Source organism: Poromitra crassiceps (genome assembly GCF_964638095.1).
Source record: "Poromitra crassiceps genome assembly, chromosome: 12".
Lineage (NCBI taxonomy): Eukaryota > Metazoa > Chordata > Actinopteri > Beryciformes > Melamphaidae > Poromitra > Poromitra crassiceps.
Window position 1 is genome coordinate 33,700,731 of NC_139632.1, and position 14,362 is coordinate 33,715,092.

At 43.7% G+C, this 14,362-nt stretch overlaps 2 protein-coding genes across 2 annotated transcripts in view; both read right to left on the reverse strand.

The window, feature by feature from the left end:
• Nucleotides 1-1,520: 1,520 nt before the first annotated feature.
• ptrhd1 (peptidyl-tRNA hydrolase domain containing 1) lies at nt 1,521-4,031 on the reverse strand. Its single transcript, XM_083648221.1, has 2 exons — nt 3,708-4,031; nt 1,521-1,953 (listed from the first exon to the last, which is right to left on the reverse strand). The coding sequence occupies exons 1-2, from the start codon at nt 3,915-3,917 to the stop codon at nt 1,783-1,785; spliced, it is 381 nt and encodes a 126-aa protein (XP_083504347.1). The 5' UTR covers nt 3,918-4,031; the 3' UTR covers nt 1,521-1,782.
• A 675-nt stretch (nt 4,032-4,706) lies between these two features.
• The window catches only part of trappc8 (trafficking protein particle complex subunit 8), a gene marked incomplete at its 5' end in the record, with an annotated part of 54,130 nt that continues 44,474 nt past the window's right edge, over nt 4,707-14,362 (reverse strand). The window contains 6 exons of the mRNA XM_083647952.1: nt 4,707-6,750; nt 8,044-8,133; nt 11,051-11,193; nt 12,278-12,379; nt 13,034-13,231; nt 13,747-13,805. Coding sequence (XP_083504078.1) covers nt 6,498-6,750; nt 8,044-8,133; nt 11,051-11,193; nt 12,278-12,379; nt 13,034-13,231; nt 13,747-13,805 — 845 coding nt within the window. The 3' untranslated portion in view covers nt 4,707-6,497. The remainder of the gene's footprint in view (nt 6,751-8,043; nt 8,134-11,050; nt 11,194-12,277; nt 12,380-13,033; nt 13,232-13,746; nt 13,806-14,362) is intronic.

Below are 14,362 nucleotides of genomic sequence, written 5' to 3' on the forward strand. Positions count from 1 at the left end.
CAGTCAGCACAGCAGCCATCATCGTTGGGAATGAGGAGAGCAAGGGGCGACAGGATGGCATCAGCTGGCTTAAATGCTCTCCACCAGCCAATCAGCCAGCAGCAATCTGACACCTGACCAGGCCAATTAGGATGAACACCACCTGCATCTCATTTCTCAATCACACACACACAGAGGAGGAAAGGAATGATGAACACATGAGAGAAATATACAAGGACTGAATGTGAACATTAGCTTCTGTAGCTAATTGAGTTTATAATGACTCAGAGCTTGGGACACCTTGTATATTAGCCTGTATTATCCCATACATGTAAAAAGCAGCTGTGATGGCAAAAATTAGGCTTACAACATATACAGTATATAAAATATGTGACTGTGTGTGTGTTTTGTACATGATTAGTTCATTAACTATGGGCTTAATTATAAATGAGTTCTGACTGAACGTTACTATAAAGCACACATGGGCAACATACGGCCCCCTGTGTGGCCCGCGATGGAATTGCAAAAAAAGTTTTTTTTTTTTTCACAGTGCACCTGAACGCAACATGCAAGATACCCGCTGAATAAGTGTCCAAATGTTCATGTCATTCTGGCCAATATTCTTCTGTTATAGCATTTCAGTCTGGAATATGGAATATCTTTCAATAATCTTTATGACTAAAAGGCCAAAAGTAATCTCATGTGTAAGAAATGCCTGTTCTACATTGAGGTAGAAATTTAAATAATTAACTTGTTGGTTTTGGATTTATTTAGCTTCAAGAGTGCATGTTCGTGTGACCCTCAACACAGGCTTTGAGAATCCCGGCCACTTACTGATACTTAAATTAACCCACTCATATTCTGGTTTATTTCAAGAAAAACATTTCGGATAGTGGAAATTCTAATTGGCTGGTAACTTTAAAATCTAGCAGCCATATTGGCAGGTGGTGAAAAAAGTTAATTTCAAGCCCTGCAGGGAGAGTGTGGTGACATAGGAGTGAGTGAGAAAAGGATCAAATATTGGTGGTTAAGACTGAATAATGACATCACAACTGTTAATTTAAAATTAGTTATTCCTCTAAACCTGGCTTCAAATGCCCCAATCTTTTCGCGCTGGCGCCGTTCAGCCCTCAGCAAAATCTGGTAGCGAGGACTTTTTTTGTGGCCCTCTCTATCATCAAAGTTGCCGATCCATTACGGCATGACAATATTTGTTCGGCCCCCGGCAACAATCTGGATTTCTCATGTGGACCCCCATGAAAAATAGTTGCCCACCCCTGTCATAGACTGTGCTCCATAGTTGATTGCTCTATTGCTGACAATATTGCTGTGTTATTGTAAGTCGCTTTGGATAAAAGCATCTGCCAAATGACGTAATGTAATGTAAAATCAAATTACAGTTTTCCATACTTGCATATAGGAACCCTGCAATATGGCCACGATCCCACAAATTATTTTTTAAACCCAGATTGAGTATCGAGCTGTAGGAACAAGTTAAGATCAAACTGGCGAAAACAAACAACCTATGAATCTTACACGTCATTTTTATTGAGACAATTCTCCAAATAGAACACTGCTTTAACTTCTACCAAAGTCATTCTCTGGTACCTGTACGTTTACTCAAGTGTGGCTTTCAGGTACTTCATCCACCACTGTATATAATATGGGGCATGTTGTCATAAAGTCCACTCGTCAGCTGTGACATCTTTTCAGAGTTTAATCTTAGAAGTCACACAGATGCGTGAGCTGAGTTCAGACATTCTCCGGATGAGGAGAGCAACTCGCTCTGCTGTGGGTCCAGCGTCATTTGAAGAGTTTGAACTTGCGCAGCAGCGGCTGGACAGTGTCTTTGGGGTAGGGCTTCAGAGCCAGACAGGTGGGGATGTTCTCTGGCTGCTCAATCCAAAGCTTGTGGGCCACGCCTCCCTCGGTCAGAGTCTCCGACAGGCTGCGGAGCGACGCTTGGTCTGGAGCCTGGGGAGCAAATACAGTACACACACTTCACATAATCACTCATTAGACTACAGGCTCCTAATAGACCCACAATGGACGTCCAAACAGACTGACCCACATCACCATTTGATCAGGTTTTGTCCCAGCGATCCATATGGGATGATTACTAGCCGCGGTATTGTTTTCACCTTGTGAGTCTGTGTGTGTGTCATGGCAAATGATGGTGCTGGACTGAGACACCTATTGTAGCGGGAACTACAAGCCATTTTGAGTACTTTGCCATGTGTTTACTGTATATGTCTGTCTGTCTGTGGACAGATTTTGCGAACGCGGAAACGTCAAAACTGCAAGATGCAGTCATGAAAATGTACAGGTGTGCAGTTGACTTCAAAATGAAGGTCGAGTTCGAAAATGGGCGTGATGCGAGCAAGGGGACCACGGACCGGACGTGGCCTCCATGCATAGCAACGGTCTGACATACCTAGAGGAATGCAGTGATTGACCAATCAGAATCGAGTATTTGACAAGGCCGTGTAATGGCGCATTCCTTTATCGCAAAATAACTGGGATGTTGAGGCTAAATGACATCACATCCGTTTTGTTAGCGTTCCATTTGCAGAAAACTTGAGCTGGGAAGTTCACTGTTCATTGGTCAGATCCAGTCGCTAGCCAGGCTAGCCATTGTTAGCAATAACAGTTGATAACATGGCATTTCGCAGCATTTTGCGCATACAAACACTGCAGCCTCATGTCCACACAGATAGATGTTATGCAGTGCTGTGTGTACAGCTGATTTAATGAGACACAAACAAAACAGAAGTGCTAAACAACATTACTATGATTATAACTACTGTTGTTGCAGCCATCTTGGATTTTTTAGGTCGGGGCTGCTGAGGCTCCTATGAGTTTGAAATGGGAAATACCAGCTCTGGTGACGTCACCGCCCAGCTCATGACCTTTGAAGTCGTAAGACTACCAGTTCCCAGTTAAAAAGGAATGCAGGATAATGATGGGGCATTCCTTTTGTACTGGGATCGTCGACAACTCGGGTGTGACGTCAATCAAACGTGAAATCCTTCAATCCCAGTTCTAAAGGAACGGCCCATAACCCTGGCTGGTTTCCCGACTGTTTAAATGCATTGCACAGAACTCGGATGTGACGTCACTCAAATGGTATATCCAAAGTTCCCAATATAAAAGGAATGCCCCATAAGCTTACAATAGTCACTCTGACACACATTCTTTAATTGGGATCATTTTAATTTTTCAGTGAATTCCGCAAGCTTTTAGTTAGGTTAAAAGTGTGTGGTTAACGGGAAAACTTTTATTTTAGAATTAGTATATTATTAAATAATACTGATTCTAAAATGAATAGCTACTATTATTCACTTTTCACAATATAATACCTTATCTTTTCCCTTTTTAGTGTAACGCTTTCTTACCTTGTTTTTTTTATAGCCTACCTTCTTATCTTATATTCTTACCTGATTCTTACCTTGTGTTTTTGTCATAGGATCGTTGCCTATTTGTTGACCAAAATCCATTCAAAATTCAGTTCAATCCTGCCTCGCTTATTGCCAAGTAGGATACCTATTATAACATGAATGAATGAGGTAACTGCTGGTCAGTGGACTTTCTACACGCCGAAGTGACCAGAACAGTCTATTATTCACGACAACGCCTCATGTGTAATAATGTATGTTTTACTAGTTGCCGATAGAGCAGAACTATAATGACACACACAGCCCTGATTTCTCCATGTAGTTTGGCCTGACCTGAAGCACTACTTTATGCATGGAGTCGAGCTCCGCCAGGTAGCGCTGTGTGTCCGGGTCTGTGTAGTGGAGGTGGATGGCGGCGGTAGCGGCGTGACAGGCCTGTGTGATGACGGCTCCCAGGGGCCAGGACAGCGCGTGCACCAGGTCCGACCGGACCACCACATACTGGACCAGCTGAGGCAGCCCGCTGCAGCCCGAAGCAGACATCTTTCACACCGGGAGAATAACCGCTGTTTGTTTCCGGGTCAGATACAATGAACCCGATAGTTGGATAAAAGAAGGAAGAGTCATTCCATCACGCCAAAACGTTCTAATCTAGTGGTCGTGTATGGTTCTAGGGTTCTAGCGGTTCTAGCAGTGCAGTGGTGGAGCCAAAACTACTGACTCTTCCTTCTTTTATAGGTTCCTTGGTCAGATACACACCGCACCGCAGGGACAGGTGTCGTGCTGCCATCTAGTGGCTACGCTCCCTGTGGTTCTCAACCTTTTTCAAAATGGATCCCTAATTTTGCAAATTGGAAGGCACGGACCCCAAATTGATGAGATTTTGCCCTGCTTTGACCCAAATCTGACCAAGAATATATTTTATTATCAGATGTTTTTGTCCAGAATTCCATGAGTATAATTCTAGATAACAGATAAAACTATGATGAAAAGAGATCATTCTTCTACATTCTCTGTATACTGTCTATATCTACTGTATGTGTGTGTGTTCTGTGTTTTACTATTTCAGAAAAGATTTTATCTAGCCTATGTTGTAGCCTATGTGCTTCCATTCTCTTTTTCTCCAGTATAGCCTATACTATGGAGGGATACTGTTCCTTTTAAATTAGTTTAATTTTGCATTTCATATTTTCCACATACTTTTCAAAATTACCGGGAAATTCTCAAAATAATTTACCAGAACTTTCAAAGCTTCCCTTCCCTACAGGATCCATGCAGGATGTACATCAGGTCACAGACAACCTCATATCACATATCATTGGTTACATTTTTATTTTCTATTTACACCCAATTTGTTATATAAATATAATACATCATTTTCAGAAAAGCAGTTGAGAATACATACAACAGCTGGATCACAATATGGCAAGGTCAAAGATGGGGTCCGGGCGACTCGAGGGAGGGGGTAATATGCTGATTGGATCGGTTGCACTCGGTTTATTTGTAGAAAATCAAATGCGTGCATGAAGACAGAATCATAATCTATTGAATTGACAGAGCGCTAGACGGTGAACACACAGGCAGGTGAGTGGGCAGTAATACAGGCTCGTCTGCCAATCGGGCTTTAGTGGTCAACCTCTGTCCCCAAGACTTTAGAAGTGGGAGTCTCTAGCTGGCCAGGTGCCAAGGTGCAGTCCCAGTGGAAAGGAAGGTGGGTTGTCTCTCATCCAGGATATCCAGGAAGTAAACATTAGCGTCGTCACAATAACTGAAATTTAAAAAAACATCAATACCATTGCAAAAGCTTGAATTCAACGACGTCGCTTCCGGAGTGCATGTATTTGCAGAATGGAAGAGTTAAAAGGAGGAGGAGTTGAATAGACAGGGTGAGTCGTTCTTCAGAGTGGACTGCTGCACTCTGTCAAACAGCTGAAATCACCATGTCTTCAACTGGATTTCGGTCCGCCTGAACTGATTCACCCAACGTACAGAATGAACAAAGATGGACACCCAACTCCCGTGCAGTTTCATGTGCACTCCTTTGTTGCCTCAGTGGTTTTTCTGTGACATTGTTTATTGTTTTTCTTAGCCATGATTAGCCATGATTACAGACGGGACGATATATCCAACTTCAATATATCACGATTAACAATTAACAATAAGAGTAACAATTTTGGAATTGTTGTTTGCATTCTATTAAGCCAATGCCATTTCTAGAAAGGGTTGTGGCTCAGAAATAAACACAACTAGAAATATTGCACGCTTCACATGCTCATTTCTAGTGTGGTGCTCGCCTGCACCGTGGGACCAGCAGGCGCCTTGTTATAGTAGTGAGATTCTGCATTCACTTTGTTGTCATTGAACTTTGACTTATAATAGATTTAATCGTGAATCGCATATCGAAACACATTGTGAGCATATCGCCCCGTCCCTAGTGCAGGATCTGATTTTTAAGATATGAAATGAAGTATCTGTATCAAGATTCTGGTATTGTGGCAACACTAGTCTATGTCCATGACCTGCCATTTGTGGGAATGTCAGGTCGAGCTGCTGTGATGACGGTGATGTGACGGGCAGGGGGAGGCGGAGGGGACAGGGTGTGTGGGTGGTGGGGGTGCGGGGGGTGTGTGTGTGTGTGTGTGTGGGGGGGGGGGGGGGTGTGGGTGGGGTGGAGGAAGGGCGGGAGAGCCTTTCTGTCGCATCAGAGCCAGGCACAGAAAAAGTGCTGTCCGACTGAAACTCTTCTGATGCTCGGCTGTCGAGACATAAAACCGTTACTATTAGTCCATAAACTGCCTGAGCACTGCGGGTACAAGCTCAACTGATCCAAGATTCATTCTAAAAAAAAAAAAAAAGGTCTAGCAGTTCATTTTAAATAAGCCTTCTTCAATTTGACTAGCGAGTACAAAACAAACCGCTTTTCTTGCTGTCCAGTATCGAGTATTCATAGTCAAGAAGAAGAAAATTGGTCAAGTCTGTGGAGGACTAGCTGGAGGCCAGGGCTCTACGTAGCGGCTACAACGTCCCGAGAGCCCGAGGCCTCACAACCTGCTGGATGAAGAACCCGTTGGGGGGGCGGCCACACCCCGCCCCGCTGGGGGGCGGCCACGCCCCGCTGGGGGCTCAGGCGTTGTTGATGATGATGAGGGCGGGACTGGCCGTCTGCTGGCTGGTCTCGCACACGGCGCCCTGGGCGGCTGATGGCTTCGCAAAGACCCGCGGCGTGTTGAGGTTGTAGACACCCGTCTGCAGGAAGCAAGCCCGCAACGCCAGGCACAGCACCTCCTGGGCCTTCAGCTGTAGCTTGTACTGAGTCTGACCCAGCCAGGTGAATGTACTGTGGACCTCCAGAGACTCGGGACTGACGGAAGGGGGGCTGAGAGAGAGAGAGAGAGAGAGAGAGAGAGACAGACAGAGATGTTGGGGAACAGAGGACAGAAGAAGACAGGAGGACAGAAGATGGGGGAGAAGAGGAATCATCATGACTGGGAAAATGAAAATTATGCTATTATACGTATCTGTCCCAATGGAGCTCAACAGGCACGTGACTTTTCGTGACTTAATTTGGTGCGGACGTAAGTTCCGCATCCATTTTCTCTGTAGACATTTCGATAAATCCAAATATATATATAACCAAGCCAACAAGTCTTCCAGAGAATCGCAAGTGACCATAAAACATTTGGTTTAAGCGAGAACAAAAATCCCCTTCCCCCCCCGTTGTTAACATGTTTAGGAAGTGAGTTTTCTTTTTTATGTTGTTGCCATGAATCGATCTCCCTTTTGTGCCATAAAGCAGTCATAAGCAACCCTCAAGCAACATTCTGCCAAATGCTACTTGGTGGCACTTGGTGTACTAGAGGCGGTCATTGCCCCAAAATGGTTGTGTTTGTTTTTGGCAATTATTCTAATGCCTTCAATTATTTTTTTATGGTAAATGTTACATGTAGCACCTTTAATTGTGTCATGGTCGATCAGTGTAATGCGCTGCTGTGAACTTTTTCAGACTCTTGTGCCTCCAAGATACTGTACTCAGTGATCCTCACTATTTCTTCGATGAGAGCCGCACTGGCAGGACAAAGTCAATAGGAGAGCCACTTTTACCGCAAAACACCAAAAGCCACCCCAACCAAGCACATCTGCCTACCATTTTTTTGTGTTTTATTGTTTTCCGCACGCACGCACGCACACACACACACACACACACACACACGTTTCCCCTAGAAAATCTTTCAGGCCTGGAGGGATTTCGAAACGTACCCCGAACGCAAGGGTGGGGGCCGTCGCTGGCGACGCTAAAGTTTTAGCTAACCTGTTCACATCTATGTTCGCAATGGCATCCCAAGTATCATCATACTATTATGGGATGCGATGCGAACAGTTGTATTATGGGATGTGCGTTTCCTAGGCAACGACACACGTTGACACGTTTTGGAACAGCGCTGCACGCTGGCACAATACTCCTAAAAGCAAAATGCTTATTGTTTTGAATGATTTGGCATCTTCTATTACTGGTGGGGAAAAAACTAGTCTCGCGAGCCGCGCAATGAGGAACTAGGCTGTACATGATTAAAACCCACTGAGTACACATACTAATACTAATACTAATACACATACACATACTAATACTAATACACATACCAATACACATACTGTGCATGGAGGGATTTACCTGGTGCTTTTGTGTCGCAGGTCGATGATGACATCGACTTGAGTCAAGGAGCAGTTAGACAACGTCAGAGTTACTGGCACCACACAGAGGCTAGAGAGAGAGAGAGAGAGAGAGAGAGAGAGAGAGAATGCTTGCTTTATAAACTAAAATAAAATAATTTATATTTTACACATTATACATTTATTTATAAAAACCACTGACAGGTCTAAAACAACAATTTAGAAGCAATTTATGAGAGAGACTGTTGTTTATGTTACCCTAATGACATAACATCAGCCATGTGTTTCCTTGTTGGAAATTATGGATCGTGATTGCTTCTGCACTCTGCAGCAATCGGATTTTGATTGACAGGCAGCTGCATGTCTTCCCCCAACGGCGTTCAGGCACAGAAATTATTAACGGAACTCCACACCGGACAGTTCCGGCCCACTTTCACCAGAGGTTTTAGGTTCTGTCCCCTTTAACTCATTGAGTGCCATGGACGAGTATGTTCGTCATTTCGTTTAGTAACGTAGAGTGCCAAGGACGAGTATGTTCGTCAATTGTGTTTTTTGACGGTGGGACGTGGATCAAAGCCTCAGGCATCTCCTGTACAAATATGGGAGCTATTGAAGGTGTATAACCTATTTTACGGACTCATTAGGTGGCGACAGTGCTCTCCAGATTACAGAAAGGTCCGGAAAACAGCAGGAAAAAGCCGTGATCAAAGAGAAACCGATGCATGCTGCAGCCAGAGCCATATAGATTGCTCTGTCTGCAGCTGACGTTGCTGCGAACATCAGTCAATCCGCGCCCACAACTGAGCTCCTCTGCCTCTGTCTGTCTGTCTGTCTGCATATAGTTTCTCCACACGATTACCCGCCAGAAAGGCAGCACCCGACGCCGAAGGGCCAAACCTTTCCCTGCAGTCCGGTTTGGCATTTCCGTGTCGCGCTGGGAGCCGCCCGGCGAACAAAAACGGAGCGCTCCGAAAATAGACTGGGTGCGTGTAGGCTGTGTGTTAGTGTGGGGAGGAGTTTGCAGCTGAGGGCGGGAGAGGGGGGTGGGGCACGCAGGCACCACACAACTACACCACGTCACTACATCAGAAAATATTAGCTAGAGTCAGTGAATGTGCTTGAAATGCTTCATTTCACAAAAGGCTGAATATCTCAGCTTATAATTTGAAACCTGTCTTTTTGCTCAAAACAGCCTATCTTCTCCGGCTCATAACTAAAGAACGGAAAATGGTATCAATAAACTTTTTTTTGCAGATGATAGAAGAGAGTCTCAACGTTCTTTGTGCGTGTTCGGTGTTTACATAGTAATATCACACAATATTCTGTGGGCCTCGAGAAATCACTGAAAACGCTCTGAAACTCTGGCAATGGGAGCGTCCGTTCTCCAAAAGTGGCTGGCACTCAATGAGTTAAGAACCCCCACCCTCCGGTAAATACTCCAAGCGGGCAGCGGGGGGAAAGTTTGTGTTTTCAATGCAAACCTCTGCCCAGAGGACCTGGACGCCACGTTGAGAACCACTGCAAATCACAATCGTGCAGAGAGGGAGAGAGAGAGAGGGAGAGGGAGAGGAAGGGGCAGAGGACGCTGTGTTTGGCTGCAGCAAAAAATCCAGTTGGGGATTTACTGTCAAAGGCGAGGAGTGACGATTTTTTGGTGTGCCGTCTTTCTCCAGGCAGCCTGAGACGCTGATTTCCCCCCTCTAAACAGAGCTCGATTTAACTTATTATTTCGGTCTTTTTCTAAATTATTTTTTCATTTTGTAGTAGTAATGGTGCATATTTATCGATACAAGCAGTGTTTCTATTCCAACATGAACCAATAGTATGTTTAATACTAGATTGAAATGAGGCCAGAATGCAGAAATCTCCCATTGTGGTTACATTAGAGCGGGGGGTTCGTCCTGCCGAGCACACAGCACAAAGCCAGCACCAAGACAGAAGAAACTCACTTTAAACGACTGGACACTGCTTACCGCTACAGCTTTTAACCAGGACTTCTATCAGGAACTACTAGATACTCAGATAAACACAAATAAAGTGAAAGGCAGATATGGCCGAGACAAGTGGAAACTAGCAGCGTTAGTTACTGTCGCGGCAGTCTACTGGAATGTCAGAACAGGGAAGGGAGGGGCTAGGCTTGACATCACCATGGTAACAAGTTCTACTGACGTCACTAGAACTATGGCTCTCGCACAAATCGCCACAAAATCCATGTCCTCTCGTCTACGAGACTTCATGGGGGGGAGGGGGGGTTCATGGGGGTAACATTAAAACACTTTCACCTATTTATTTGAAGCTTAGCCCATGTTTAATATGACCATCCAAGATTGTAACAACATATATATGATACAAAATTAAGAAATGCATAATATGACCCTTTAAGAGTAGCAGAACTGTGGTGCCTGATGAAGGTAAGATTTAGCAGAGGAAGGGAAACGCTCGATGAATGATACAGTGGTACGTGTATGTACATGACAACATGTATGTACATGACAACATGTATGTACTGTACAACATGTATGTACATGACAACATGTATGAACATTACAACATGTATGTACTGTACAACATGTATGTACATGACACATATGTACATGACAACATGTATGTACTGTACAACATGTATGTACATGACAACATGTATGTACTGTACAAGATGTATGTACATAACATGTATGTACGTGACAACATGTATCTACGTGACAACATGTATGTACATGACAACATGTATATACATGACAACATGTACAGTATGTACATGACAACATGTATGTACTGTACAACATGTATGTACATGACAACATGTATGTACATGACAACATGCATGTACATGACAACATGTATGTACATGACATGTATGTACTGTACAACATGTATGTACTGTACTGTACAACATGTACTGTATGTACATGACAACATGTATGTATGGGGTGTTTGTGTTGCAGTTGGTGACATCAGAGGGAACAAAGTTATTGATGAGGAAGCCAGTGTGCGAGCGTGTGTCTCACCTCTCCTGTACAAATGGGTGGCTGTAGGATTCAGGGTATTGCAGGTTGGTTTTTATGAGGTGGGACAGTTGTTCTATGGAGGGTCGGACCAGTGGAGGAGGTACCTCTGATTTGAACTTGAGCAGCACCATCTCCTGAGCCTCCTGCAGCCAAAACACAACAGATACAGTCAGTTACTGGACAGGTGGACATGAAATGATCTTCCTCCTCACATGGCTGTAGGGCATTCATTTGGGGATTCAGCATTTCGACAGCCAATTACATTTTTAAGTAGTCACACATTAGACATAGACATTTTGTTTTTGAAAAATAAGGACGAGGTTGAAACTAAAAAACAAATTATCCTTCAACCAAAATCAAACCAAATGTACTTTAACACATTCAGCTCCCAAATCTCATATTTGCCAGAACTTTATGACTATTCAAAAGCCCCTTGATACTTCATATTCTTAAAACTAGAACGACCGCACCGCGGATATCTGCCTCCGCCAACAAGTGAGCAGTCGATACAGACTTTGACGTTTGAGTAAAATGTGAAGAAATTCCTTCACGGCTCAGCTATCGCCGGCGGAGGAGGAGGCATATTGACACAAAAATTACAATTACCGTAAATTCCGGACTATAAGCCGCGGCTTTTTCCCCGTTTTTTGGCCCCTGCGGCTTATATAACGGTGCGGCTTATCTATGGATTTTTTCAGCAAAATAAAAAATAAAAAACGGAATTCTCTCTTCTTTAGCACTCTTTCTAACTATAAATCCACTTCTGTTTTAATTTCCTCTCTTGCCCTCTTTTCACCACACCGCGGACACTGTGTGCACTGTAAAAAAAAACACAGGTGGTGTTGTGTTATGTTGTTTTGTTGAAATGTTAATAAATGGGAGCTTCCTCAAACAGCCATCTCTTTCCCGACAATCCCCTCTGTGCACGAACCCTTACATATGGTAATTAAACATTAAAACACAATTAAAAAAAAAAAAAAAAAAAAACATTAAAACACCCGCGGCTTATAGTCCGGTGCGGCTTATATATGTAACAAACAGGCAATTTTGCTGCTGCGGCTTATACTCCGGTGCGCCTTATAGTCCGGAATTTACGGTAGTTCTCCTTTTTTAGCTCCTATTTGTGCATGTGTGTGTGTGCGTGTGCATGCGTGTGTGTGTGTGTGTGTGTGTGCATGCGTGTGTGTGTGTGTGTGTGTGCGTGTGTGTGTGCGTGTGTGTGTGTACCTCTTTCTGAGTCAGGGAACAGGCCTCTTTGCCGAACGTCTGAAGCGCCACATGGAGCTGGCCTTCTAGGATCAGCTGCTTGTTGTCCTCAACTACATAGGCCTGTACAGACACAAAGAGACGCTAAGATATATATACACACACCCACACACACACACACACACACACACACACACACACACACACACACACACACACACACACACACACACCCTCTACTCCTAGATCCTCATTATAACTCCACAAAATCGGTGAACAAAATCTGAACTTTTCGGTCGTCGGATGAGTTTTGTGGACCTCTGGGATCATACAGATACGTTAATTCCAGATATTTTCTTAATCACAAACTAGCAGTAACATTGTAACATTTGTTGTCTTTGTTGGCCTTGCTTCGTCTCATCACTGTGTGATTGCTGTCCGTGTGTGTCCCCATATGTTCTGATGTCTCTCTCCCTCTGTGTGTTTGCTGTCCGTGTGTGTGCCCATATGTTCTGATAGTTCCTGCAGTTCCAACAGCTCATTTACATCACTGCGCAGTACTATGAAGGCTCTGACACTCACAGCCATTCACTTCAACTGTGTGTTATAAGGGTGAGATCGAACTGCAGTAACTGACCCATTCTGCGTTTGGTTTGGTCTTACAAACTTCAATGCACTTTCCACTGGCATGGTGGCGAGTACATGACAGAATTTTCATTTTGGTATGAACTGTTCTCTGGCACTCTTGCGAAAGCCACCCCAACTCCCTGACTGCACCTTCCAGAGGACGATGATGTCGAGGTCCAACTCGTTACACTTCTTGACTATGCTGGTGATGTCGCCTCCGGCCGGGACCACGGCCTGACTCCTGCTGTGAGAAGACGAGGCGGCCGATGTCGGGCCTGCTCGCCGAGACTCTGAGTGCTGACAGCAACGGACGAAGAAGTCTCCGCACGGTGTGGCGGAGCTTATGATCTGCAGGGAGGAAAGAGTGAGAGGTGAGGGGCCGGGAGGAGAGAGGAACAACTGATGAGAGAAGAAGCAGAATGCAGAGAGGGAGTGGGAGGAGATATTGTTGTATGTTTGTGGGCCGCTTTCCATTATTTTACGGCATTTATAGCTCTCAGGGGGAAGCCGATTCAGAGAGCCCTACTGTAGTCTCCGCTTTCAAACAGTGTTTACCACACACACACACACACACACACACAGGTTCAATGCGTACGCCACACCCACACAATCCGCCAGGGAGCCAGAGGGGAGAATTCTGCTTTGTCTGTCCATGACTTTCAAACCTAAATTTATATATTTTGCGATGTTCATCATCGTTCAAATTTGGCTGTTGGCTTATTAACATAGGTTCCTGTGGTGTGACTCAAACTGCATATTTATTTTCGGTTTCCAGGGACTTTAATTCAAATGTTCAACAAAATACTGACTTTTAAAACACCGCTACATTATTTGCAATTGTTGTATAGTAGTTTCAAAATTACCCGTTCGTTTCCCAGATTCAGGTCTGCAAAAGTGTATTTCTCTACGGCATCCGAGGTAGCTGGGGAAAAACACAAAACAGATCCAAATTAAATGACACTATTCTGATCAAAGTAGCTCTACTTTGTACTTTATATATCAAAGTACCTTGATGTGGTTTATATATCAAAGTACCTTGATGTGGTTTATATATCAAAGTACCTTGATGTGGTTTATATATCAAAGTACCTTGATGTGGTTTGTATTTTATATATCAAAGTACCTTGATGTGGTTTGCATTTTATATATCAAAGTACCTTGATGTGGTTTGTATTTTATATATCAAAGTACCTTGATGTGGTTTATATATCAAAGTACCTTGATGTGGTTTGCATTTTATATATCAAAGTACCTTGATGTGGTTTGTATTTTATATATCAAAGTACCTTGATGTGGTTTATATATCAAAGTACCTTGATGTGGTTTGCATTTTATATATCAAAGTACCTTGATGTGGTTTGTATTTTATATATCAAAGTACCTTGATGTGGTTTATATATCAAAGTACCTTAATGTGGTTTGTATTTTATATATCAAAGTACCTTGATGTGGTTTGTATTTTATATATCAAAGTACCTT

What these genes read in the sequence shown, in the direction of transcription:
- ptrhd1 (XM_083648221.1), bottom strand. Translation starts at nt 3,917, where the DNA reads ATGTCTGCTTCGGGCTGCAGCGGGCTGCCTCAGCTGGTCCAGTATGTG. An exon ending in TGCATAAAGTAGTGCTTCAG is followed by an intron (nt 1,954 to 3,707) that starts GTCAGGCCAAAC and finishes TTTGCTCCCCAG; the next exon opens with GCTCCAGACCAAGCGTCGCT.